The following is a 25,579-nucleotide window of genomic DNA, read 5'->3' as shown; positions in this document are numbered from 1 at the left end:
CATCAGTTGGGCATCCAACCCTTGATTTTGGCTCAAGTCTTGATCTCAGGGTTGAGAGTTTTAGCCTTACATTGAGGTCCACTCTGGGTGTGGAGCCTACTTTAAAAAAAAAAAAAAAAAAAAGATTCCAAAGAGAAGCAGCAGAGATAACCTCTTCTGAAAGGGGCTAGAATCCAGGATCTGCTTATTACTACCTGTGTGACCTTAGAGAAATTACTTATAATATTCCTCTTCTGTTTTCTCAGCCAGAAAATTCAAATGATAATAGCCTCTTCCCTACCAAGACTGTTTGAAGATTCAGTAAGTTAGTAAGATGCTGATAACCATTCCTGCCACATACTATGTCCTATGTAAGTGTTGGCTATTACTACCTGAAATAACTCAACAAACCATTTGCAGTCACCACACCAATATCTGAATTAGATAAACCAGAAAAAGCAGCATGTGTGACAGGTAATAGGCAGGAATGATTTGAGTAAGACTCTACCTTACACTTAGAATACAAAAATGCTGTGGCTTTATTTCAAGTTCACAAACATAGCTCCTGTTAGCTGGGGGCATCCTAAGCACCATCCCTAAAGCAGACTAGGAAGCCTCCCTTGGTCAAAGGGTCTACTAAGGTATTTATGGAACAGATTAGAAGGAGAAAAGTAGGAATTGAGAGTATAGAAAATAAAGGGCAGATAGATTAGAAATAATTGTAAAAAATGAAAATCACTGGAAGTTGACTTGCATGCCACCACTGCTCCCACTGATCCTGGTTAGGCCCAAGTATTTTCCCCCAAAAACTTCTGCAAATGAATCCATCCTGAAAAGGCTTATGTGCCCTACTCACAAAGTTCTCCCTTAATGCCACCCTACGATGGCATAGTTTTTTTGAGAAACACTAATGAGTATGTGGACAGAGTATGGAACTGAAATTTAATCACAATCACCTGGTTTCATCATCTTGTGGTTCTTCTTTGAATCCTGGATTTTTTTATGGAAACATAGAGACTGTGGTGAAGAAAACCTTCATACACTCTAGGATTGGAAGAAGAACACAGCCCAGCTTCTCAACAGATATGAAAATGATGCCGTAGCAACAGTTTACAGGTGAAGGAGTTGCTAAAAATTGGAGCTGAGGCAATGGCATATCTAAATGATCATCAATAACAATGAAATACATGCCCATTCTCTGAGATACACAAGATCCATGGCATAATTATTTTGGGACATTCTCAAAGTATGTCTTGTCTTAAATATTTCATTAGTGTTCAAAATCTTTTAGTCATGGGGGGAAGAAACAACACTGAATTTAGATGATCTTGGTGCTAACTGGCTACTTAGACATACAACTACTGACAAACCCTTATTATATAAAGCTTCAGACCAAAAACCAACACAATCAACCTCTGAAGTCTTCTAAGGACGTCAACAACCTTGGACTGATCACTTAAGAAACATTCGATGCAGTAATTCTCGAACTGACCTTCAGATAATTCTAGATCTTCCAAAACATGAACCTAAGTAGCTCTGCTTTGCTTTATCTATTGCGGGAGGAGAAAGCAGGTGCTTTAAGATCCCCTTGAAATGAAGAGACCAAAATTATAGAAACTTCAGTGTGGTTGTTGGTTCAAATAACTATGGATCTTACAATGCCCAATTTGTTTCAGACAGTTACTTGGATGCTTGAAGATTAGGGATCAATTTATTTATTTAAAATGGTCGACTTTTGGGGTGCCTGGGTGGCTCAGTGGGTTAAAGCCTCTGCCTTCGGCTCAGGTCATGATCCCAGGGTCATGAAATTGGCCCCGCATCGGGCTCTCTGCTCAGTAGGGAGCCTGAATCCTCCTCTCTCTCTCTCTGCCTACTTGTGATCTCTCTCTCTGTCAAATAAATAAAATCTTTAAAATAAATAAATAAATAAAAATAAAAATAAATTAAATAAAATGGTCTATTTTCAATGGGCATTAAAAAAAGAAAAAAAGGGAGTAACTGTTTTTTTTTTTTTTTTTTTTTTTTTTTGGTCAAAAACCAATATTATCAGGATTTGGAACACCAGAAATCTTTCTTAAAGAGATATAAGAATTTAAAAAAAAAAAAAAAAAGGAAAGAACAAAAGAAAAATTGAGTGCTTTTCCTGCTCTTTAAAGGCATAGATGAGCTAAAGATTACACTAGTTCATTTTCCTTTTAATGTATTTTAGAATTATTTTTCCAATGCATAGATGCTGTTACCACCTACACAAGATTATTATAATCTATCCCAGGTAATTACTGCTGAGATCAGCAATTTAATGCCCTTTGTTTGCCAAATTTTTGTTTTCCCAAGAACCAATTCCACTCTATAAAGATGTGTTTCCAGGATACATATAATTATGCTGGGTATAACATCTGTCACTTTACATGTTCAGAGCCTTACCAAACCGAAGTAAGGGACACGCTTGTATGCCAACCTTAGGGAGAATGATTCAAGTATTAAAAGCTTAAATATGCAGAAGAGTTTTTTTAGGCTGTATTTATCAAAAGTAAAAGCGAATTCTAATTTAAATACCTCCAAGTAGAATTAACTTATTTCGGTCCTTAGATAAATTTTAATATGGCTGTAGCATTTTTAATATTATTTAGTAATCCTGAGTTATCTTTACTAAGATTTCATATAGAAACCTTAGTGAATTTTCTACTTCAATTCTCTTTCAGGCCATCTAACAATCTCAACCAAAGCAACCTGTAATCAAGGACAGAAGAAAAAATAATTACTGGTGACCTCTTTTCTGTATTTCACCCTTTAATAGCACGGTGGATTTCGATGACAAAACAGTGTTGCAATTTCAAATGTAGGTCAGTATTTTGATTGCACCACAGAAGTGAATCGTTCAGACTTGAAGAAAGCAGAGCAATACTGACCCAAATCACTTCTCTGCATGGCCTTCTAGGTTGCCCACCAATCTGATAATCCTGAGAAATTTCCTTGTGCAAGATAATTGTTTATTGACAAGATTTTCCAGAAAGATACAAAGATGGAAAAAACTGGTTTCAGGACCAAACCTGAAATGAACCCTGAACATGAGGAAAACAAATCAGACACAGTCATCTGTCACCAAACATTTGCAATCACTGACAAAAAACTGAAGTTTGGAATTCCTCTCACTTTCAGAAAAGTTCAGGAGGACAAGCAAACTGATGACCGTGTTAGTGGTACTCAAATGTATTTCACTCTCTTTTGAGAGCTGCTATAATATAACTAAAAGATTACTGTTTGGGCCACTTTTAGACTGATGAGATCGCCCAAGTTCACAGAAATTTAGAGTGGAGGAAACCTACTTAAAAATAAAAGAAATAGGGGTGCCTGGGTGGCTCAGTGGGGTAAGCCTCTGCCTTCGACTCGGGTCATGGTCTCAGGATCCTGGAATCAAGCCCCGCATCTGGCTCTCTGCTTGGCGGGGAGCCTGCTTCCCCGCCTCTCTCTCTGCCTGCCTCTATGCCTGCTTGTGATCTCTCTCTGTCTCTCTCAAGTAAATAAATTAAATCTTTAAAAAAATAAAAATAAAAATAAATAAAAGAAATAGCACATTTTTCCAAACCATTTTCATATGGTCAACACTCCTAACAATTATTATTACAAATAATAAGAAAGTAAGTAACTATACATTAACCATTATATTAAAAAAAAATCAAACAACAACAAAATACATCACACTGCTAACAGAAATTTGAAGGAGAGGGAATAAAATCTACTTTCAGGGCTGCAAAAGATTTAGATAAACAAATATTTATAGACCGAATTGTGCCTCCCACCCCAAAATTCATATGATGAAGCCCTAATCCCCCAGAGTGAATATATTTGAAGACAGTGCCTTTAATGAGTAATTAAGGCTAAATTAAGTCCTAAGGGCAGTATCCTAACCTGATGATACCACTGGTAGCCTTATGAGAAGAGAAGGACACAGAGCTCTCTCTCTGTGTGAACAGGAAGCAGGCTGCAGAAGGGCACAGGGAAAAAGAAGAAATGACAACTTAAAGAAGGTTGGTTTATTGGTCTGCTGGGGCTGCCATACAAAATACCACACGCTGGGTGACCTTTTGTCTCATCTCATCACCATATCAAGCAAAACGTGGCAGAGAAACGAATCGTACATCTTTTTTCCCTTCTATATTCCATTATTTCCAGGCACGAACACTGAAGAATATTTAACGCCAAAAGGAGCAAAAGCTTTAATTGCCTACTTTATCATTAGTTAGCACACTAGACTTACACTGAGAAGACATTAAATTTTTTTAGGTGAGAATTAATTAAAATAGCAAGTGATTCAGTCTGGCCCGGAGAAGACAGGTGAAGTTAACTGAAAAATTTGTGTAAGATATGAAAGTACCAATAACAATTATTTCTCATATTGTCTTTCTGCAGCATCACACAGAAAATTTTCCAGGGGTGCCTGGGTGGCTCAGTGGATGAAAGCCTCTGCCTTCGGTTCAGGTCATGATCCCAGGGTCCTGGATGGAGCCCAGCATCGGGCTCTCTGCTCAGCGGGGAGCCTGCCTCTTCCTCTCTCTGCCTGCCTCTTTGCCTACTTGTGACCCTGTCTGTCAAATAAATAGATGAAATCTTTGAAAAAAAGAAAATAAAATCTTCCAAAAGTCCTTGATATTTTTGCTCCCACAGAACTAAAACCAGTGCCTCCTTGAGCTTCCAAACCTAGGAAGATGGAGGACAGCGGCGCCTGGAAAGTTAGGGTCAAGACTGACCCAGAATTAAGTGGAGAAACTAGTCAGTTTGAGAAGGTTCATCAAAGCCAACTAGAGAAATGGCCCTTCATCTCCCTCCACCCATCTCTTCCCCGACCTCTACAACTGCTGCTCCTATGACAGCCTCCTCCCTGGGAGCTCAAATTCTGATTTAAGGGGCTGAAGGGAGAGCTTTAAGAAGGCCCCATAGGGAGGAATACTTTGCCTTAAGCAAAATACTCCCCCTTCTCACCACTCACCCTAATGTTTGTCCTCTCCCAGACTCACACATGATTTGAGTCTTAGAAAAGGGCTCTGAAGTGTAGAGACAAACAAAAAAAAAAAGAGAGAGAGAGAGAGAGAAGAGAGAAGGAACAGAGCTTATTTTGTGATTTTCTAAAGGAATAACTGCTGGACATTTACATTTTGCTTTTTCCCCAGATCACTTAAACCTTAACCATTTTAAGCTAAACCACCTTCAGATATTAAAATATCATTCAGAAAAAGCATTTACTTGAAATAATAAATAACACTAAATTCAGTATTTTAAGGGCAAGGTTAAAGAAAATTATACAAATAATGAGTTTATATTTGAATAATTCATTGCAAAGATCCATACATCATTTTTCAAAAGTGTTTCCATAGCTTCCATTGTTCTTTCAAGTTTTTTTTTTATTTTATTTCTTATTTCTTTTCAGTGTTCCAAAATTCACAGCTTCCACTGTTCTTAACCAGTTTCTGTATCTGTGCCCTTCCCAATTCTAAAATAAGTTCCTGACCTTACATTATTTTCTATATCATCTGTAAACTTTGAGAGGCGTTAATAAAATTCTGTGGTTAAGAGAGTATTTAATCTAGAAATATGTATTATCCTAAGACTCCATTAGACTTATTCTCATATATGCGGATCAGGGAAACAAATGAAAGAAATCCAATTATTTAAGACAGTAATCCCTTAACTCTAGGATTTTGTTTTAATTATAAAGAGTGTGTCTTATTAAAAACAAAACAAAGCCTTGTCCTTTAAGAGAGAAACCCCTTGCTTCTCTGGCGAACATGCATGCAAGATTTCCTAAAGAATGCAATCAACAAATTAATTTTGCTATTCTTCAATTTCCCGTGATATAACTGACATCTTAAAAAGCGCATCAAGTAAACAATTATGGGTTCACCTGTTCGTGATGTCATACCAGGCACCAGACAATGTTACTGGAAATGTTTTCTTCTGTTTCCCCTCCTCCATCCCACCACGATCACAGACAAAACCCCCTGCACTAAAAATGAACAACAAGAAGTGTAGGCAGTAATAAGCATTTAAAAGAAGATCGCTAAGTAGTCTACTTCAAATAGGACTCCAGATATACCCAGGACTGAAAACTCTTGATGAACATCCCCTATCCCTCTGGTTCCTCCAGCGTCTCACACAGGGAAGGGGGTTGGGGGTGGGAGGGAGTCCTGGAAGCGATGACTGCAAGTAAAGGGCCTGTTCTACAAGAGGAAAAAAAAAAAAAAAAGTCATTGGAGACTCCCTTAGTTGTTCCTACACTTATCATACCCAGAGGGAAACTCAACCACAGCTTGAGAGAATTATACTACCCTTTGGGTCCAGGCCACTAGCCCACTTAAATGTTGAGTGTTGGGTCCAGAAGGTGGAGGGAAATCCGTCTTTCTCGAGGGACAGTAAGGCCCCTGCTTCTCCTATTTCAGGCTTAAAAGAAAGCTGCTTAGGCACTCAACACAGCCTCACTCGGTTTTACCACCGCAAATAAAGCGTTCAATAATCCTGTCCCCCTCACTGAACCAAGTTTTGGCATGGAAGGCACACAGACCTCACAGAGGCCAAAACTGAGGCACAGCAGGTCCAGCACCTCAGGTAACTGGCAAGAGCCTCCACTCGGTTTCAGCCAAGGGATGGCAGGCAGGGGACAGAAGGCTGTCCTAATGACATAAGTCACCCAAGGGACAGAGAGAGCCTAAGAGCAGCAAGGGCGACCGAATGAGCAGAGAGATGTAAATGAGGACATGCTTAGAGTCTGAAGGAGACCAACAGCTGATGCATGGAAAAGAGGAAAGTAGAAAGTAAAAGCTGTTCTAGCTATTATCTGAACACCACAGACATACACTGTGACTAGGACTGTATCTCTTATATATACTTACTTTGTTGGGCTTAAATTTAGTATAAAATGTGTAGGTAAGAATTTTATTGACAATATCCTCTAATAAATGGGGTTGGGAAAAGAGATCTTTTTATACATCTTCCTCTGGAAAACATGGACCAATATTCCAATTCAGAGACCATTCTTTCGTTTTGAGATTTTAAATACGATATACAGCCATATTGCTCTCTTTGAATTAATAGCTAGGTCTTAAAAAAAAAAATGGGAGAAACAAAGATGAATGCAGAAAAGAAAATTCCAGACAATGGTAATGTGTGGTCGTTGTTTTTTGTTCAGTCATACCAAGTGAGTAGAAGGGATCCCACCTAGAAATCAATCAGTGGCTTATGTTCTCTAGAGGTTCTTCCCATATCCTAAAGCAAAAATATCATGACTTCATAGAAACTTCACTTCCTCTTCCTTTGCCTGTCCTTCTAAACCCATCAAAGATACTAAGAAAGATTAGCAATCAGCATAGGATATGAACTGACCAATGATACACCACAACTACTGCACACTTTCATAAAACTCAAAGAGTAATTTCAGAACCATCAGTAAGCAATTTTGGACTACAAATTTTGGGTCCTAAAGGGTCCATACGAGGGCTCTTTTCTAATTTAAAGTATCAATGACAAAAAAAAGTTAAACGAGATATATTTTTAAAATAACGTGCACAGGAAGCTTCAGTTTCTTTCTGAATTATGCCATGGAGGTTATTAATTAATATCAACAGCATTAAAAAACCCAGACTGTGAGCCTACTCTAATGAAATACTGTAGATTCACATTAAAAAGTGACTGATGGGTCAAATTCTGAAAAAGAAACAGTAGATACCACCACAAAACTAGCAGATGTTTCTTGAGGTCATTTGTACAAAAACATAAGCATATGTTAAAGAAATCTGACACTATCATGGAATCAGTTGGTGTCTAAAATAATAGCAGCTCCTTATGGCAATATGGTAATATCCGTATCAAATGCACAACACATTATGTTGCAACAGTATGTGCAGACAAAAGAGCATCGGTGGCAGCAATAATGACCAGTGCTTTCATTATGGTGAAAAAATAAAATTAGAAGGTTATATGCAGGGCATAGTATTGTTTAACAGTAAACTGAATATGACAGACAGTATGTTGAATTTTCAGAGTCTGCACTTCACTGATTTTATGGAGACTCTTATAAAGGCAGAATATTAACTGAGTAAGAACACTCAAGTTTTTATAGGCACCTCTGATATGGGTTTTCAGATTTCTTCATGCTTCCTAAGAATAATGGTGTAGATAGCTGTTGTTTTCAAAGCTAATGGTAGTACTTGATTAGTTTAGGATATGAACAGGAATTCTTCAGTTCAAATCCATAGTTCAGCCTGGTGTCCTATACTCAGTATTTAAGCAACTGGTAACTACTAGCTCATTATTGTAGAGGAAAGCTGCAAATAATTTAGTAAGTGTATTATCAGCTTCAACCTCAGAAGTCTGAGCTCTTCAAAGATAGTTCTTTGGAACAGTTATACACCACAAAGTATATGGTGACACAATGGATGCTAATTATTATTGACTAAAAGATCTTTGAAAAGCCAAAGCCAAAAGGCATTCCATAACTTAAAGATTTTATTTATTTGAGAGAGTGAGTGAGCACACAAGCGGGGAGGGGGGGGGCAGCTGAGGGAGTAGGAGAAGCAGGTTCCCCACTGAACAGGAAATGCGATGGGGGGCACTCAGTCCCAGGACCCTGGGATCATGACCTGAAGGCAGAGGCTTACCCAAATGAGCCACCCAGGCTCCCTGGTAAGCTGTAACTTTTTATACTAATTGTTGGGACTCACATTATACTGTAGGAAAGTTAAATTTGAAAAAGCGTTAGAATTACAATGTACATATTTTGCATCCACTGCTTCAGCATGGAAAAATGAATCCAGCATGTACCTAGCAAAGTGCTCAAGTATCAAAAAGATTTGGGTAAAATTAGATTTACCCATAAGATATTTCCACAGCATGAAGCCCAGTGACAGAGTAGGTTTGATCCCAGTATAAAACACTCAAGCAACTTGGAAAAAGATTTGTCTTTAATTCAGAAGCTAGAATACCAAGACATTTCCCCCACCCAGATATGAAAAATGCTAATTTACCAAATGGAAATATGATTTTTAGAGAAAAATTTCTACTTTTGAAATGAGAGATTATAAATCAAACCCCATGACAAAAATGTATTTATATTTTTTTAGTTTACCCTAAGTATTTAAACAAATTATCTGAAATAAGTAGGTTATGAATGGGACTTTAAAAATGCATTCTAGGGGCACCTGGATTGCTCAGTGGGTTAAGCCTCTGCCTTCTGCTCAGGTCATGATCCCACATCCTGGGATCAAGTCCCGCATCGGGCTCTCTGCTCAGGGGGGAGTCTGCTTCCCCTCTCTCTGCCTGCCTCTCTGCCTACTTGTGATCTCTGTCAAATAAATAAATAAAATCTTTTTAAAAAAATGCATTCTATCCAATATTTTTTTTCTGTTTTTTTTTTAATTTTTTATAAACATATATTTTTATCCCCAGGGGTACAGGTCTGTGAATCACCAGGTTTACACACTTCACAGCACTCACCAAAGCACATACCCTCAAGTGACTCTATCCAAGATTTTAAGTGTAACAAGTTTCTATCTATATAATGAAAACAAAACATACTCTACCTTCCCTTTACACTTTCAGTACATGAAAACAAGCCTAATATAAGGAAACCATACATGCCAACAGTTGTTCAATTTTATTGATCTTATTCTTTCTGCACAGGTGGACAAAGAAAGTACTTTGAATTAAGTGTTAATGTTCAGTACACTTAAAAGGTTAATTTGGAATATTATTTGTATTAGACAAACTCCAATTTTAGGAAATGAATATTTTCTGAGTTTAAAGTGATACGTAAAAAGTCCTTTTTTAGGGGCACCTGGGTGGCTCAGTGGGTTAAAGCCTCTGCCTTCGGCTCAGGTCATGATCCCAGGGTCCTGGGATCGAGCCCCGTACAGGCTCTCAGCTTCGCAGGGATCCTGCTTCCTCCTCTCTCTCTTCCTGCCTCTCTGCCTACTTGTGATCTCTGTCTGTCAAATAAATAAATAAATAAGTTCTTTTCTACATGCAAAAATTGTGTTTAAAATAGCTTCATTGATTTTTAAAATTTCAGTAATACCTAAATATTATGGCTGTACAAAGATCATAAATTTCCAATATTTAATGTTTTCTGAAAATAGCTTTAATTTCTTTTCTTAAAGTAGCCTCAGCCTAGTAAGAAACATGACACAGTTGACAGCCCAAGGTTCATGAGAAACAAGATCTGAAGTTTGATAAGTTTCAGCTTACAGTCCTTCAGGAGCCATTTCTCCAGTTTATGCATTTTTCAAGCTTTCAATTTCCCTTCTGTTTGGACATTTCGCTAGTCACTGGCATATTTGATGCATGGTACAATGCATTTCGAGTAAGATACTTTCTCATTTTGCTATTCTGAGAATTTTAGCAGTGTCCACACTATCCATTCTGTCATACACATTAAAAATCTCAGCATCACCATTATTTCTTCCCATTCCCTCAAGCCCCACATCCTCCAAATTCTATCTCTGACAATATCCCTTCATCTAGCTTCACCTCTCCTTTCTCCCCGCAACATGCACACGGTCTCCTGGATCTTCTGCTATACTCGCCGCTTAACTGGGCTCTTCAGTGTGGAGCCCATTTATACCCCTCCTGGTTCCATAAGTGCCTTCTCAAAATCCAAACTCTCTTGCTTTAAAAAAACAAAACAAAACAAAACAACAACAACAACAACAACAAAAAAAAAAACCCTTGACGTTCTCTGACATTCAGATTTTGCCACCGCTTACTCAATTCAGGGTGAGACACCAACTTCCTAGCCTGATATTCAAATCAGTACAAATTACTGAATTACTGACCACAAAGCGCTGTCATCTCCCTCATTTACACATACACACTCTTTATACCCTATGCTGATTTTCCAAATAGGTCAAAGCATTCTCTCCTGAGATTTTTCCCTCAAAATTGTGTTCGTAGAATTTTTTTTTTACACCTTTGTGTTGCCAACTCCCAGTCCTACTTTCAAGTCTACCCTCACTCACATCCCTCTGTAGCTTTCCCTGACCTCCTCCTCTACCCAACTCAACAGTATGATTTTCTCTTTTATAACTAAAAGTGATAACTTCCATGTATTATGCCCTGTAATATCTCAAAGGCACATAAGATAGGCTGCTAATAATTTTGCCAGTAAGTCTCCCTGCAGATTGTGAATATTTGGAAGCAGAAATTGTGTCAAATTGATTACGCCATTCCCGGAGCCTCCCCCCACCCCAGCACGAAATAGGTGCCCCCTAATGTTGGGGGAAATAAGCTACAAGTATGAATAATTTAATGAGAAAGACAAATTAAAACCATAGGGAAATAGAATTTCTCATCTATCAGGTTTTTTAAAACTTTTACAACATACTCTTTTGAAGAAATTTCGCAGAAACAGGTGCCCTCATACAATGATAAAAAGGCAAAACAGTACAATTTTTTTTTAAAGATTTTATTTATTTATCGGGGGGGGGGGGGGGGAGCGAGCACAGGCAGACAGAATGGCAGGCAGAGGCAGAGGGAGAAGCAGGCTACCTGCCAAGCAAGGAGCCCAATGTGGGACTCGATCCCAGGACGCTGGGATCATGACCTGAGCCAAAGGCAGCTGCTTAACCAACTGAGCCATCCAGGTGTCCCCAAACAGTACAATTTTTATGAGGTAATTTGGAAATATTAAGCAAAACTATGCAAGCAGTTGGGGGGAGTACATGGGAAATCTTTGCCAACTTCTGCTTAATTTTGCTATGAACCTAAAACTACTCTAAAAAATAAAACCTATTAAAAATTATATAGGTATTTATTCTTTGAGTCAACAATCCCACTTCTAGGAATCTATTCCAAAAATATACTGAAAAAAAAAAAACACAAAAGGATACATAAGGTTTTTCATTACAACACCATTTTTTTCCCCAGCAACAAAAATGACTAGAAGCAACCCAAATCCTTCAATGGAGAGCTGGTTCAACAAACTACAGTACACAGATTATTGTGCAAGTATAAAAGCAAGCGTGGACTCTCACTATAGAGTGATATGCCAGATATATTGTTAATTTAAAAAGAAATCAAAGCGGAGAAAAAATATGGTAGGCTAAAATGCATTTAAGAAAGTAGAAAGGGGTTGGGTAAGGAGTATATACATATAAGCAAACACGTACACACACACAGTTTGCTTATATTTAAAAATGAATAAGCCAAAAATTTGAAAAGACAAATAAGCTTACCTATAATAGGAAGGAAGAAAAAGCATAGAAAAGACACAGATAAAAAGTTACACTTCCCAGAATATAGTTTGTTTAAAAGGTCTGACTCTGGAACCCTATATTTTTACATAATTACAGAATAAAACTGGATTTGAAAAAAAATGCCCAAAATTAAAAACAAAGATAAATTATCATTCTGTGCATTGAGTTGAGGATAGACTATCACAGATAGGAATGATTTTGGGTGTCTTTAAAACACAATACTTTGGGGCGCCTGGGTGGCTCAGTGGGTTAAAGCCTCTGCCTTCGGCTCTGGTCATGATCCCAGGGTCCTGGGATCGAGCCCCATATCAGGCTCTCTGCTCTGCGGAGAGCCTGCTTCCTCCTCTCTCTTCCTGCCTGCCTCTCTGCCTACTTGTGATCTGTCTGTCAAATAAATAAATAAAATCTTAAAAAAAAAAAAAAAAACACAGTACTTTGACTACACACACCATCTACCCTGAGTGGTATATACCCTAAAAGCAATAACAGAAAGTTACAGAATGATCTTAAATGGCTTTCAGAAGTTATACTGTTAATGGCAGCATTGGTGTTACTATTCTGTGATTTATAGGTGTTGTAAGATAAAGCAAGGGAGCAAGTAGGTATATTGTTGCAGTTAAAAATCAAGATTTTAGGGGCACCTGGGTGGCTCAGTGGGTTGTGCCTCTGCCTTCAGCTCAGGTCATGATCTCAGGGTCCAGGGATCAAGCCCCACATTGGACTCTCTGCTCAGCGGGGAGCCTGCTTCCCCCTCTCTCTCTACCTGCCTCTCTGCCTGCTTGTGATCGCTCACTCTGTGTCAAAATAAATAATTATCTCTTAAAAAAAAAATCAAGATTTAAGGATAGCAAAAAAGAGATAAAACAAAAACCTTTTAGTTCTGAACTGAAACTAGAAGTATAATTCCATGATGCATTTTCATTTTTAGAAGAAAAATACATACTTCCTAGCTGTTTTCTGGAAAACAAACAAAAAAAACCCTGGAAAACAGGCCCATTGAAGGGAAATATTGGCAATGAGAACAAGCAGTGCTCAAACTGTGGTCTTAAAATACCACTACCCAATAAAAGTAACTAAGTGTCCTTGATGATTGGGTTGTACCATGTCTGAGGCATGACCTACCATTCCAGAAAGCCAGAAAACGATCAGAGACAGCAGAGGGAATGTCAAAAGAACTTAGAAGTCAACTTGGAGGGCTTCCCAACCATCCCAAATGCCAGAATTAGGACAATTCGAGAATTAGTAAGAATTGGCATTGCTGTAAATTGAAACCTATATTATATGTTTCAATACCTAAGTTCTTAACAATCATAATAAACCTCACTGGTCATTATGGCTGCTGTCATCTCCCTTTGCGGAAGAACTTTCCTTTCTGCTGCAGAGAAGGCAGTTACCGGTTGGCCCCCAGCTGCCGGTCCCTTCAGGCTCTACCTCAACTCATTGCTGAGGTCATACTATTCCCAAACTAAACACGGCTGAGGTTCGGCCATTTCTGGCCAAGGCAGGGCTCCTAATGGGCAGTCTTATCCCCCAGATCTCACCATAGGTAAGCAAAGACTTGACTAGACCTGGATCATGGGCTGAGGCTCTCCCTGTCCCTGCCTGCTTTACAGGTGTCAGATCGGCCTCAGAGTCACAAGGGTATCCCTCCCTAGCAGCCTCCCCCTACTTGTATCTTTCACAGATACTTGCCCCCAATAAATTTCTCATATTCTTTTAAGAAACTAGAGACCAGACAACTCAGTTTGTTCAGAAAAAAAATTGCAAGGGAAAAAAGAGGAATCCGGGGATTAGAAAATATTAAAAACCCAGCAACCAACTGCAAAATGGCCCTTATTCCCCCCTGTTGATTTCTATTTAAAGAGAAACAATCAGAAGATTCTGAACACGGACTGGATATTTAAGGATATAGGGGATTATTTTAAATTGGAATAGTGCTTTTGTGATTATATTGTGCCTATTTTTTAAATCCTTATCTCCTAGAGATACACGCTGAAATGTTTATATGTATAGATGCGATTTATGAGGTCTAGGAATTGCTTCCAACTATTCCAGAGAAATAAGGGGAAAACCCAGGGCATAGATAAAACAAGACTGAGTTTAAACAATTTCAAGGCCAATGTGTTCTACAGAGCCTCACTCTTCTCTGGGTTTTATATAGACTTCTATTATTCTTTCTACATTTGACTATGTCTCAGGTTTTCCATAATAAAAACACTGGCCTTTTTTTTTTTTTTTTTTTTTAGCTATAAAAATTCCCACTTCTTTTTCATCATGTACTCTGAAATGGAAGTACCCCAAGAAGAATGTGATGTCCATGGTAGAATGGTCTTCAAGGCCTGAAAGAAGTCTGAGGATATTACTGTATTAAAGGTTTTTTGTTTTTGTTTGGGCCATGATGCTCCCTCACACACAAGACAGACTCCTGATGGCATGAGGGGGAATTCCTTCTTGCTTGATCCAGGAAGCAGAGAACCTAATGGGACAGTATGGGCTCACCCGTCAGAATGGTTGGCTTTGAACTCCATTGCTAGTATGACCTTGGACAAGTTATTTAACATCTCTGGGCCCTAGGGATAAAAATCCTACCTAGACTACATAATCTTGCTGGAAAGATTAAACAAGATAAGATACTTGGCACAGGACTTGGCAGTGTAAACATCAATAAGTGTTTACGGTTTTCAGTCAAACACTGGACACTGTTGTGTAGCAGCAGTTTTCCAGAACACGGTTTCTGATTAAAATCCTGCAATGTACACAGGAATTCCCTGATGCCAGCTGGTATATTATTTTAGATTTATCTTTAGGCTTACCATAAGTCCACAGCACTATGCCAAATTTTTTTTTAAAATATGCATACCTGAAGGCCTCCCTGCTTCTTGATTTTTGTCATTTATCACACCAAAATCCTCAACTTCTGGTCCACATGCCAGAAGTTATCATAAAACTTAATTCCCTTCAAACTCCATTTCTCTTTTTTCTTTTACTTCTCTCATCACATACTGATTTTGGAAAACTTAAGAGCGTATGAATAGTCATGGCTACTAACAATCCCCTCCTTTTGTTCCTTCTACACATACAACCAGATTTCACTTGCCCCGGATGTACTACATCTTTGGTTCAGTTCTTCCAAAACCTGGGCAGGATACACTCATATGGAAGACTTCTAGAAGGACTGATGTTTGTAGATTTGCCAATATTTGAAATGTAATCTAAGGACCTAGTCAAGTAACAGGCTCAGCAGGAGAGATGATAAGGTTCAGAATGAGCAGTGCAGAACTGAGTTCACAGGGAATTAGGTCTATTACCTCCCTAGCCCTTTAAATAAGGATGGTCCATTTCCCCCAAAGTACAGAGAGCACGAAAACGCCCAGTCCAGGCAATACCATCCTCCTATGTATCCAACCTACCCATCAATCCCATTACCTACTACCACGGCTCTTTGATTCTTCAGCTCCACGTTTAGACTTTGATGATTCATGTCAGGTCCTCCTGCTTCCCTCAGTCCCAGCTGGATTCGCCTCTGGTTTACTGACTGTGATCCAGACATTTGGACTCTCGGTTTTTAAGTCCCTTGGCTTCAGCACAAGCACGGTTCCCCAGTTCCCCACATAAAAAGATATTTATGTGCCAGGTCTAGCCCCCAAAGATCCCTATGTGGGGGAGGGCAAAAGAAAGGGAGACATAAAAGTAGACCAAGGTTCTAAAAGTACTTGCCTTCAGAGGATGCCATATGGTTGAGGAAACCATCAATATGGAGACTCTTAGGGAGCTGGGGTATGCAGGCTACAGACAGTTATTTCGCATATACTATTTCTATAGTAAGAAACAGATTAAGTTTGCCAAATCTCAGTTCAAGTAAATCACAGCCACCAAGAGGAATAATACAATCATTTTTAGAGACAAGATTTCAACTTTACTATCAATTCTAACTTTGCAACAAAAGGGTTTTTTTTTTTTTTTTTGTATTCACAAAATATGTTAAAGGACTTTGCTGTCTCTAGACTCTGTGGTTTTGTCTAAATTGGCTGCTCCGGTTGTAGGACTATATCAGTTTTACATGAAGATTTGGAAATGGTACCTTTCTGGAAGAAGTAAATATTATATTAAAACTGACACCTTAGGAATAAAGGAAATCAACAATTTCAACTCTTGATGCATTAGAACCCCATTATCCAATGTGATCACCACTAACCATTTGTGGCTATTAATTTTAATTAAAATTAAAAATTCAGTTAATCACAGCAGTCACATTTCAGGCATACTAGCCGTGTGTGGCTGGTGAGAAAGGTACTGGACAGTTCAGACACAGAATATCCCATCACCACAGAAGCTTCAAGTCATGCTTTAAAGATTCACTCTACATTTGTTTTCTGTGTGGACCAATTTACTTTAATAAGAAGCTTTTATACAACAGGACTATTTAATATTTCTATAATAGCTTAACAGACCCTTCAAAGCACTTTAAAAACTTCATAAACAATACAGGCAGTTCCTTGGTAAACTTGATTTTTCCTACTATCTTTTTAAAAGTCCTTCAAATCTGACATCTTAGGAACAGTGACCATTTTTTTTAAAGAAGTATTTTCTTAATATGTAGACTGATAAATCAAAGCATGTTTTACCGAGTAATTAATCTTTCAATAATTCACACAACAGGTCATTTTGGGGTTTAACCCCTGCTTCCATTATTTCTGACCACAAGGTCCACCGACAGATGTCTCACTTTGGATGTACACAACAGAAGACTGGGATCTGTTTCACGTACATCTGTTCCCAAACAGCTTAGGCAGATTAATACTTAGAATGCACCCAGGTCTGCTAAGTCCCAAACAACCATTAACTCTTGTTGTTTTTAAATTATTTTTTCTCACTTTCACATTTTTCCACACTACCTTTCACACTGCTAAGTTTCCAGCAAATGTTTATACATGTAAAGCTAATCATTTTAATGCTCCTAAAAGAAACACTTTCAAGACCTTATTCTGAAGCCCAGCTTTCTCACATTTTCTGGTTACTGCTTTAATTCAGCTCAGCTCAGAACTAGGGTAGGAATAACCCTTTGGTGAAACAGATCATGAAATTGTGTAATCTGAAGGAGGAAGTCCATGAAAAATAGAGAATTTTAAACCACAAGATTTGAGACTCTCATTTTTTTTTCCTATTTAATACATAATATTCAGATGCTAATCAGATTACAAAATCCTTGTCCTGAAATTTGCTTAAAAGGCATCGTAAATGAAATCAAGGATAAGCTAGTCTTTTTACCAATCATTAAAAAAATGTGCTGATGACTAGTGCTAACCAACATTTTTCCATCAGAAAATGGTTTCTTCCTTTCCAAAGATAGGCCCGGGGCTGAGAGGACTGTCCACTTCTCTCTACTATGCCCTGAAGCTGTGGGAGGGCAGGAAGGGGACTGGTTTTCCCCCATGTGTTTCTTCTAATTAGAAATTCATCAGGGTTGAATGGCTCCTGCTGTCAAACAAGACTCATCTGCAGGCACTGGACGGTTGACCCCACTGGTCATTCAAACCTGAGACTTATTTATGTCCTAACACCTGAAGTCTATGAAAATAGGTATGTTCTTTAAAAAGCAACTTCAGAGTTAATGGTTTTCGGCAATTATATACAATTGATCCTTAAATAATGTGGGGGTTGTGCTGACCCACGCGCAGTCAAAAAAAAAAAATCCACATTTAACTCTCGATTCACCCAAAATTTAATAGCTAACTGTTGAACAGCAGCCTTCCCAGCAATAATAGTCAATTAACACATATTTTGTATGTTAAATGTATTATATACTGTATTCTTACAAGAAAGTAAACTATAGGAAAAAATGTATCTTTCAAGATGAACATTTATACTTCTGTACTGCATCAAAAACAAAACAAAACAAAACTCACATGTCAATAGAGCTGTGTAGTTCCAAGTCAAGTTGTTCAAGGGTCAACCGTAATGAAATGTATAATTCTGCAGGTGAAGAAACTAAGTGGGGTTAAATCACTGCCCAAGTCAGTTACAGTTCTGATAGTCACAGAGATAAGACGGCAGGTCCTTTGGAGCCCCGTCCTGAGAACATTCCTGCACCAGGCAGATTACACACAGCTTGAGTGGGGAACCTATAAGAGGTCCCATCACATTTTTCATACATCAGAATGCTATCCATTAGTAAATAGTGAGGCTTCCAGTGTGAAAAGGCAGAGAGATCTGTGGGCATTTGGTATTCCTGTCACAGAAATTCCTAAATTGATCATTCTTTTTTTTTTTTTAAAGAATTTTATTTATTTGACAGAGAGAGATCACAAGTAGGCAGAGAGGCAGGCAGAGAGAGAGGAGGAAGCAGGATCCCCGCTGAGCAGAGAGCCCAACGCGGAGCTCTATCCCAGGACCCTGGGATCATGACCTGAGCCGAAGGCAGAGGCTTTAACCCACTGAGCCACCCAGGTGCCCCTAAATTGATCATTCTTAACTGTATTAAAATTTGAGCTTAATACAGCTTAACCCTACCCATTCCTAACTCTCCCTACCAGGAGCTTTTCCTTTATGATAAAACAAGATCCACCTGGTCACACAGTACAATAAGCAGATCCAGCTTTGCGGAGGTACAAAAATGCTTCTATCTTCTGCTTTCATCGAACCTTTCAAGGAGAAGCTTACTACCTGCTAAGCAAACATGGCAAGAAAGATGTCCTTGGCTGAGATCTAGAACAATGCCAACAGACAACTGGTGATGCTTTCGAAGACCTTGAACTCTGAAAAGTGGCTGATCCAATAACAGCACAAGGACTAAGTTGTAAAATACACAGATCTATCTAATACATGTGCCCATGTCCCCTTTCCTGTGCACCCTTCATTTCTGACGCCTCCCTTCCCCACCCCAGTTCCAGGCACTGTGTTGAGAGCTGCCCATACTGGTAGCACTACTCTTAATCCACTTTGCCTAGATAAGTCCCATAACCCAGGCTTATCTGGTCTCAGACAACTCACTTGATCCCTCTCCCCTTTATTCAGAGTTTTGTTCCTTTTTAGGTCACAGCTAAGGGGGTAATTACTTTCTATTCACAGGAATAAACGGTTCATTTTATATTTACACAAGAAAAATGGCCAGATTTTTCAATTCCCATAGAAAGATCATTGGGTAACATAGCAGATCATCAACCTTTTCTGAACAGATGACGCCCTTCTGTGCACATATTATACATTGTTGTGGTGGCCTCCTGGTCAACCCATGCCCAGGTGTGCTTACCACCCTGCAGCTGAGCAAGAGAGAACCTTCTAGCCAAGGCACCCACTGTGGAAAAGTGGGCCAACATTAGCTTAATTTATTTTTCTTTTTAGAAGAGTTCCAATACTTTAAAGAAAAATGGAGGAGATACTCCTGCATGCGATGCAAACCCACTGTTAAGTAGCAGTATAATAAAGGGTACAATGCAATAGGCAAAACTAAAGTTCATGGGACCAGTTAGCAAATTCATTCAACGATCAGTCACGTGTCAGACACTCTTCAAAGTGCTGACAGGTAACAAACCGATGGTCTGAACATCTTTCCCCCCCACCTAGATCTAGTCTGAGAGTTATACCATCAGCCCCGCTGCTTCTCAGGCCTTCAGATTGGGTCTGAATTCTACCACTGGCTTTCCTCATTCTCCAGCTTGCAGATGGCATGCAAGGGGGACAGCTCAGGCTCTGTAATCCCACAGTAGACCTCTTCAAAGCTATAGCCCAAGTTCCTTTTCTCTGGAGAACCGAAACACATTCTAGATTTGTCAAAACCCATAGAATGTACAACATCAAGAGTGAACATCAAAAGTGAACCCTAATGTATAGTATCGACTCTGGGTAATGATGGTTCATGTAGGTTCATGAACTATAACAAATGTACCACTCTGTTGAGCAATGTGGCTAATGTGGGGGGGAGGTGGCTGTGCATGTGGAAGGGACAGAGGGCATATGGGAAATCTCTGTACCTTTTGCTCAATTTTCCAGTGAACCTAAAACTGCTCTTAAAAATAAAATCTACTTTTAAAAACCATGTAACTTGCAACTCTTCCTGTGTATGATCTAATAATAATGCCAGTGACCCCACTCCACCCTTTCTCGGAACAGCCTGTCACTGGCCAAGGAGTGCTGGACACACCCCACTACATCCTTCCACACCACAGCCTCCCAGGTATGGTAACCTTGATACAGCTCTTCCTCCATTAACTGGACCAATTTCACTGGTCTTTCAGCACTCACCTCTAACCTAATTCCACATCAGACATTATTTCTCACATTTAAACTGTGTCTTCGTACCTTCTTTTACCACTCAGTTTACTAAGTAAAACATCCACTTCTAAAATAGAAGTTCTTATGAAGCTGCTAGGATTCCGACCTTCCAATTTTAAGGGCCTAAAGTGGCACACTAGGTATTAAAAAAAAAAAAAAAAAAAGTAATACACCTAGATGAAAAAAGATGGGTTTTAGAGCAAAACAACAAAAACAAAACAAATTTTCAACCTTTATGTTTTTAAATTCTACTTCAGGAACACTAAGCAAGCATACTTTTCCTCCATCACCACTCAATTTAAAACATTTCCTTTCTTGTGTCATTATTTGCCTTTTTCTGGAGGGGCACTGCAACACCAATCTGTATGATCTCTCATTGAACAAGGTCGTGTTTTAATTGTCTTGTTTCCCCTTCATTGTAGGTAAAACTGGCTCTTGTAGGCTAAACTCTATAACTTCTATATCCTCCCAAATTCAAACTGACTTAAAAACTTAAAAGTTAGCGATATGGACATAGAATTCTGTCAACTCAGAGCTTTGATAAAATAGTCTACCTTAGTTGTCAAAACACCTGAAAACATTTTAATTAAAGTATAAGTGAGCCAGGATGGTTTATGGAGCAGAGACGGAATTCACACTCAACTAGTCAGAGTCCCTGACTAGTCGGCAGCATTTTGTAAGCTTTTTGCAGAAGAAACTTTAAAACAGTAACAGGTTTCTATAGTACTAGTACAGGGTGGCCAGTTTTCCAACCCAGAAAGATTTTTTTTTAATTTTCTTAAATTGGTATTCAACTAGGTGAGACAGCATCACATCCCAGTTTCTTGAGAAATCATCTCTAGACTGACTTGAAATAGTTCTATTGTAAATAAGGCACTGTAATATTTCTAAGTAACTCAAGTCAATAAAAGACGAATGCAAGTAAACAGCATGATTAAAGTTTTAAAGTTAACATTAAGACTAAGCTTGTAGAAGCCTTGATTCTAGACAATGGCAAGGAATGTGAGGGGCATCGAAGTCCAGAGAGAGCCCAAAGTTGGGGGGAGGGGGCTTAAAATTCAGAAGTCTGCAAAAGGAGAGGTGGATTCAGAACCCACATGTTGGTGTACTCTGCAAAGTGCTTATACTCCCAGCGCACGGGCAGAAATGGACGGATTAAAACTTCAGCTTGGAGGGAAGGAGGCCCTTCCAAGCAGCTTGAAAAACATCGCCCCTCTGGGGCTCAGTTCTTTTTTTTTTTTTTTTTTTTTTTCTGTGTCGCAAAACAGAAGCTGAGCGTGACTTTGCTCCGGAGGCGGGAAGCCAGGCAAGAGGCAGCAGGTAGCGCGAGGCCCCTGGGGGTAGATAAGGTTCTCCCACTTTGGGAAGGAGGGGGCGGTGGCGTCGGGACGCTGGGAGAGGAGGAGCCTGGGGGGAGCGGAGTGGAAGCGCGGGGGCGGGAGGTGGAGGGAGGAGGAGAGGCTGGAGGCGCGGCTGGCGGTGAAGGAGCCGGGACCACTCACCCGCGGGTCGCTCGGGTTGGATGGGCCACCACCTCAGGGCCAGCTCGCTCAGCACCACGTCGCAGCTGCTCCTCCCGATCTCGAAGATGCCCCGCAGCAGAGTCTGCCCGGCCGCCGCCTCCGGCTGTAGCCGGGACACCCACAGCGCCGAGGGCACAGCGGCCGCCGCCGGGGGCGCTTCTCCCTCCGGGCCGCCCTCCAGGGCGCTCACGCGGCCTCCGCGCCTCCCCCGGGGCATGGCGGAGACGCTAGCTGAGCCGGAGCCAGGGGTCTGGGGAGGCCTTTGAGGAGGAAGTGGAGGCCGCAGCAGCCACGGCTCCGGCTGCGTCGGGCGCTGCCACAGCAACCGCGCGCAGGGCAGAGACCCAAGAGGGAGGCGGGGCGGGCAGGCGGGGCCGCCGGGACCCAGTCCAGCACCTCGGCCTGCGGGACGCGGGTCTCCGCCGCTCACTACAAAAAGACCCCCGTCCGGGAAGAGGAAAAGTGTCTCCCTCCGCCAAACTTTACTCTTCGCGGGGATTTAGTGGATTGCGCTACCCGCGGCGCTTCTCAAACTTTTACTTAGCCTCTGGGCATCTCGTTAAAATGCACATTCCTATTGAAGCGGTGCGGGATGAGGTCCGGGATACTGTATTTCTAAGAAGCTCGGGGTGATGGCGACGCCCACGTCCTGGCCCGCAGAGCACAGTTCGGGTTGCAAGGACCTCTGTTTTTTGCATCTCCTTCCCGGTGGGCTCTCTTGGAAGGCGGAGGTCACGCCCGCAAGTGTTAGCTGGTTTTTCGCACCTGGTGTAAAGCGCGCATTTCCCAGGTGCCCCGAGGGGAAGCCAAAGTCTCACGTTTGCATCGACCAATTCTCACCTGACAAACATAGTATTAAAAGAAGATGCCTTAACACCATGAGCACTAACGTAGAGAATTATTGAATCACTATATGTACACACTTAATCACTATATGTACATCCAGTAACGTATACTGGAATGAAAGGGGGAGGAAAAGCCAATAAAAGGTGCCTTTGTGCTCTCAGTGTGGACGGTCCTACTTTCCTCAAGATCTCTCCAAGGCAATCTTGTCTTTGCCTGGATCTGGCACTCCCTGGAGAGAGCTTACAAGCAGCAGGCCTTGTTCCCTTGAAGGCTACCGCCGTAATGCAGTGTTACCTGGAAATGGAGAGGGCCCCGAGGGGTTCATTCATCACTTTCTTCTGGGAGTGGAGAGTCATGAAATTAGCCGATGGTTAATTGGGAAAGCACAGAGAGTCTGGAGGCCAGTGGTTCTCAATCATGGCTGCACATTAGAGTTACCTGGGGAGTTTAAAAAAAATCCAGATGCCCAGGCTGCACTTGAAGACAATTAAATTGGAATCTCCGGGGATGGGACCCAGCTTCTCTGATGATTCCAGTGCTCAGCTAGGCCTGGGAATCGCTGCTCTGAGCGGTGGATGAACCGGGAGCTGACAATCTGTGACAAGAAATCAGGGAACAACGGAGTTCTCTGGAAGAGGAGCGGAGTGGGAGGTAAATCAGCAGCCTTTTCATAAGGTCAGAATAATTGTATTGAGAAAAAGTTAGGGGCAAGGGACTGAAAGAACAAATTAAATTCACAGAGTTGTGAATTCTCGTTCCAGGGTGCTTGGGCCTCACCAGTGACTTCAGGCTCTTCTCACTCCTGCGCTTGTCCTGGTCACGCTGCAAAGCCAGACGGAAGACCTCGTGGAAGCAGGAGTGTCTCATGGTTCTCTGCTCAAACTTGGATTTCAGACAAGCCGGGGAGGAAGACTGGAGGCCGGGCCAAATCCCTTTCAGACATAAAGCGCATGTGTGTCAGTTAAGCTGGGACTCTGACTGTTTAATGCTCTGAAAACAAATACCCAAGCTTCCAAGCAAAGCAGGGAAGAGCCTCTTTTTGATCTGATCCCGGAGAGCTGTTCCTTGGAGCAGAAGTGCAGCTGCTTTGAAACCCCACGAAGGCTTCAGGTGGCTCAGCTGAGCCCTCATCAGTGGGGAGGCCCAGGCCCTTGCAGGACGCGTTGCCGAGTTGCCTGTTCTGGAGTCAGCATCTTGTACTCACAGCTGTCCGGCCGTCAGCACAGAGCTCCCTGGCATTTGAAAAGTTCACTGAGAGCCAGGGCAAATAGGCCAAGTCAGTGGCTATTTCTTAGGACCTTTGCAAGTGCCAAGTTGCCATTTTTCAAGCTTCATAGGGCCAGACAGTCAAAACAATTGACTTTGCTTCTCTTGAGGATGACAGTAATAGCTGTACTCCATTCTTTCCTCTTGATGGGGGGGGGGGGGTTGGGGGGGGTCTCTGTCCTCAGCATCTAGCTACACAAGCCTCAGGGCCTTGGCTTTGCATATAATAGAGGGTTCCTGGAATGAAGTCACCAGGCCCAATCACTCCCCTGAACCTTAGGCTCTAAGTCCAGCTGCCTACCTGACATGACCACTCAGCCATCCTTAACCATCTGAAACATAACGTAACTAAAACCAAACTCGTGATTTCCCATCATAAACCTGTTCCTCCCAGAATGTTCCAAATCTCAGCAAATACTGTTATCAGAATCCTTGATGTCATTCTTATTTCTTCTGATCGTCTCGGACTCACATCCAATCCACTGGCAAATCCTGTCAATTCCATCCGCAAAAAAAGACTCCTTTCAGGCTCTTGTCTCTAGTCTGCATCTCTACACTTCTTACTGGACCACTTCAATAGCCCCCCACCCATTTCTATGATTTCCCCTTTGCCTGTACTCCCTTCTCCAGGCCATAGTCTGTTTTCCACCTGACAATCACATTGCTCCTTTTAAAAGTAAAGATTGGGGCGCCTGGGTGGCTCAGTCTGTTAAGCAACTGCCTTCGGCTTGGGTCATGATCCCAGGGTCCTGGGATCAAGCCTCACATCGGACTCCCTGCTCAGCGGGGAGTCTGCTTCTCCCTTTGCCTACTGCTCTGCCTACTTGTACTCTCTATCTGTCAAATAAATAAATAATTTTTTTTTAAATTGAAAAAAAAATAAATAAAAGTAACAAGATCGTATCACACCTTGCTCACAAACTTCCCATGATCTCCCATCACTCTGGAACAAACTCAACATGCTTGGCAAACATACACAGCGTTACATAATCAGGGCTCTGGCTACCCCTCCAAGGTCACCTTCTAACACCTTTCCCCTTGTTCACCCACACAAGCCTCCTTTCTAGTCCTCAAACAGACTGAGACTAGTCCCTTAGAGCATTTGCCTTGCTCTTCCCTCTCTGGAATGCTTTCCCAGCCAGCCAACCAGATGGCTCCCACCTTCATCCCAATCACTTTGCTGCTTAAAGATCTTCTTCTCTGGGAGAACATTGCTGATTTCCTCCATCATTCACCTTCCTATAACCATGGGTATTAGTTTTTTTGTTTTTGTTTTTTAATTGCTGCTGCAACCAATTGCCCTAAACTTAGTGGCTTAAAACAACACAATGTATTATCTGACATTCCTGAAGGTCAGAAACCTAAACTCTGTTTCACTGGACTAATATGAGGTCATCAATAGGCCTGCATCCCTCTTGGAGGCTCCAGGGAAGAAGTCATTGCCTTGCCTTTTCT

The 25,579-nt window shown here is 40.9% G+C and overlaps 1 protein-coding gene across 6 annotated transcripts in view; it reads right to left on the bottom strand.

Annotated features, from left to right (window-relative positions):
* Positions 1 to 22,491, bottom strand: part of CERKL (CERK like autophagy regulator) — a 136,737-nt gene extending 114,246 nt beyond the window's left edge. For 2 of the 6 annotated variants that reach the window (XM_082690233.1, XM_082690234.1), the window contains exon 1: positions 21,992 to 22,324. In XM_082690233.1, the coding sequence (XP_082546359.1) occupies positions 21,992 to 22,229 (238 nt within the window). In that variant the 5' untranslated portion in view covers positions 22,230 to 22,324. Of the gene's footprint in view, positions 1 to 21,991 lie in introns of all 6 variants that reach the window. The other 4 variants (XM_082690235.1, XM_082690232.1, XM_082690237.1 and 1 more) reach the window with 3 other exon arrangements.
* Positions 22,492 to 25,579: the final 3,088 nt, after the last annotated feature.

The sequence above is a fragment of the Mustela nivalis genome (assembly GCF_964662115.1).
Source record: "Mustela nivalis genome assembly, chromosome: 11".
NCBI lineage: Eukaryota > Metazoa > Chordata > Mammalia > Carnivora > Mustelidae > Mustela > Mustela nivalis.
This window is presented reverse-complemented; position numbering and strand designations above follow the sequence as displayed.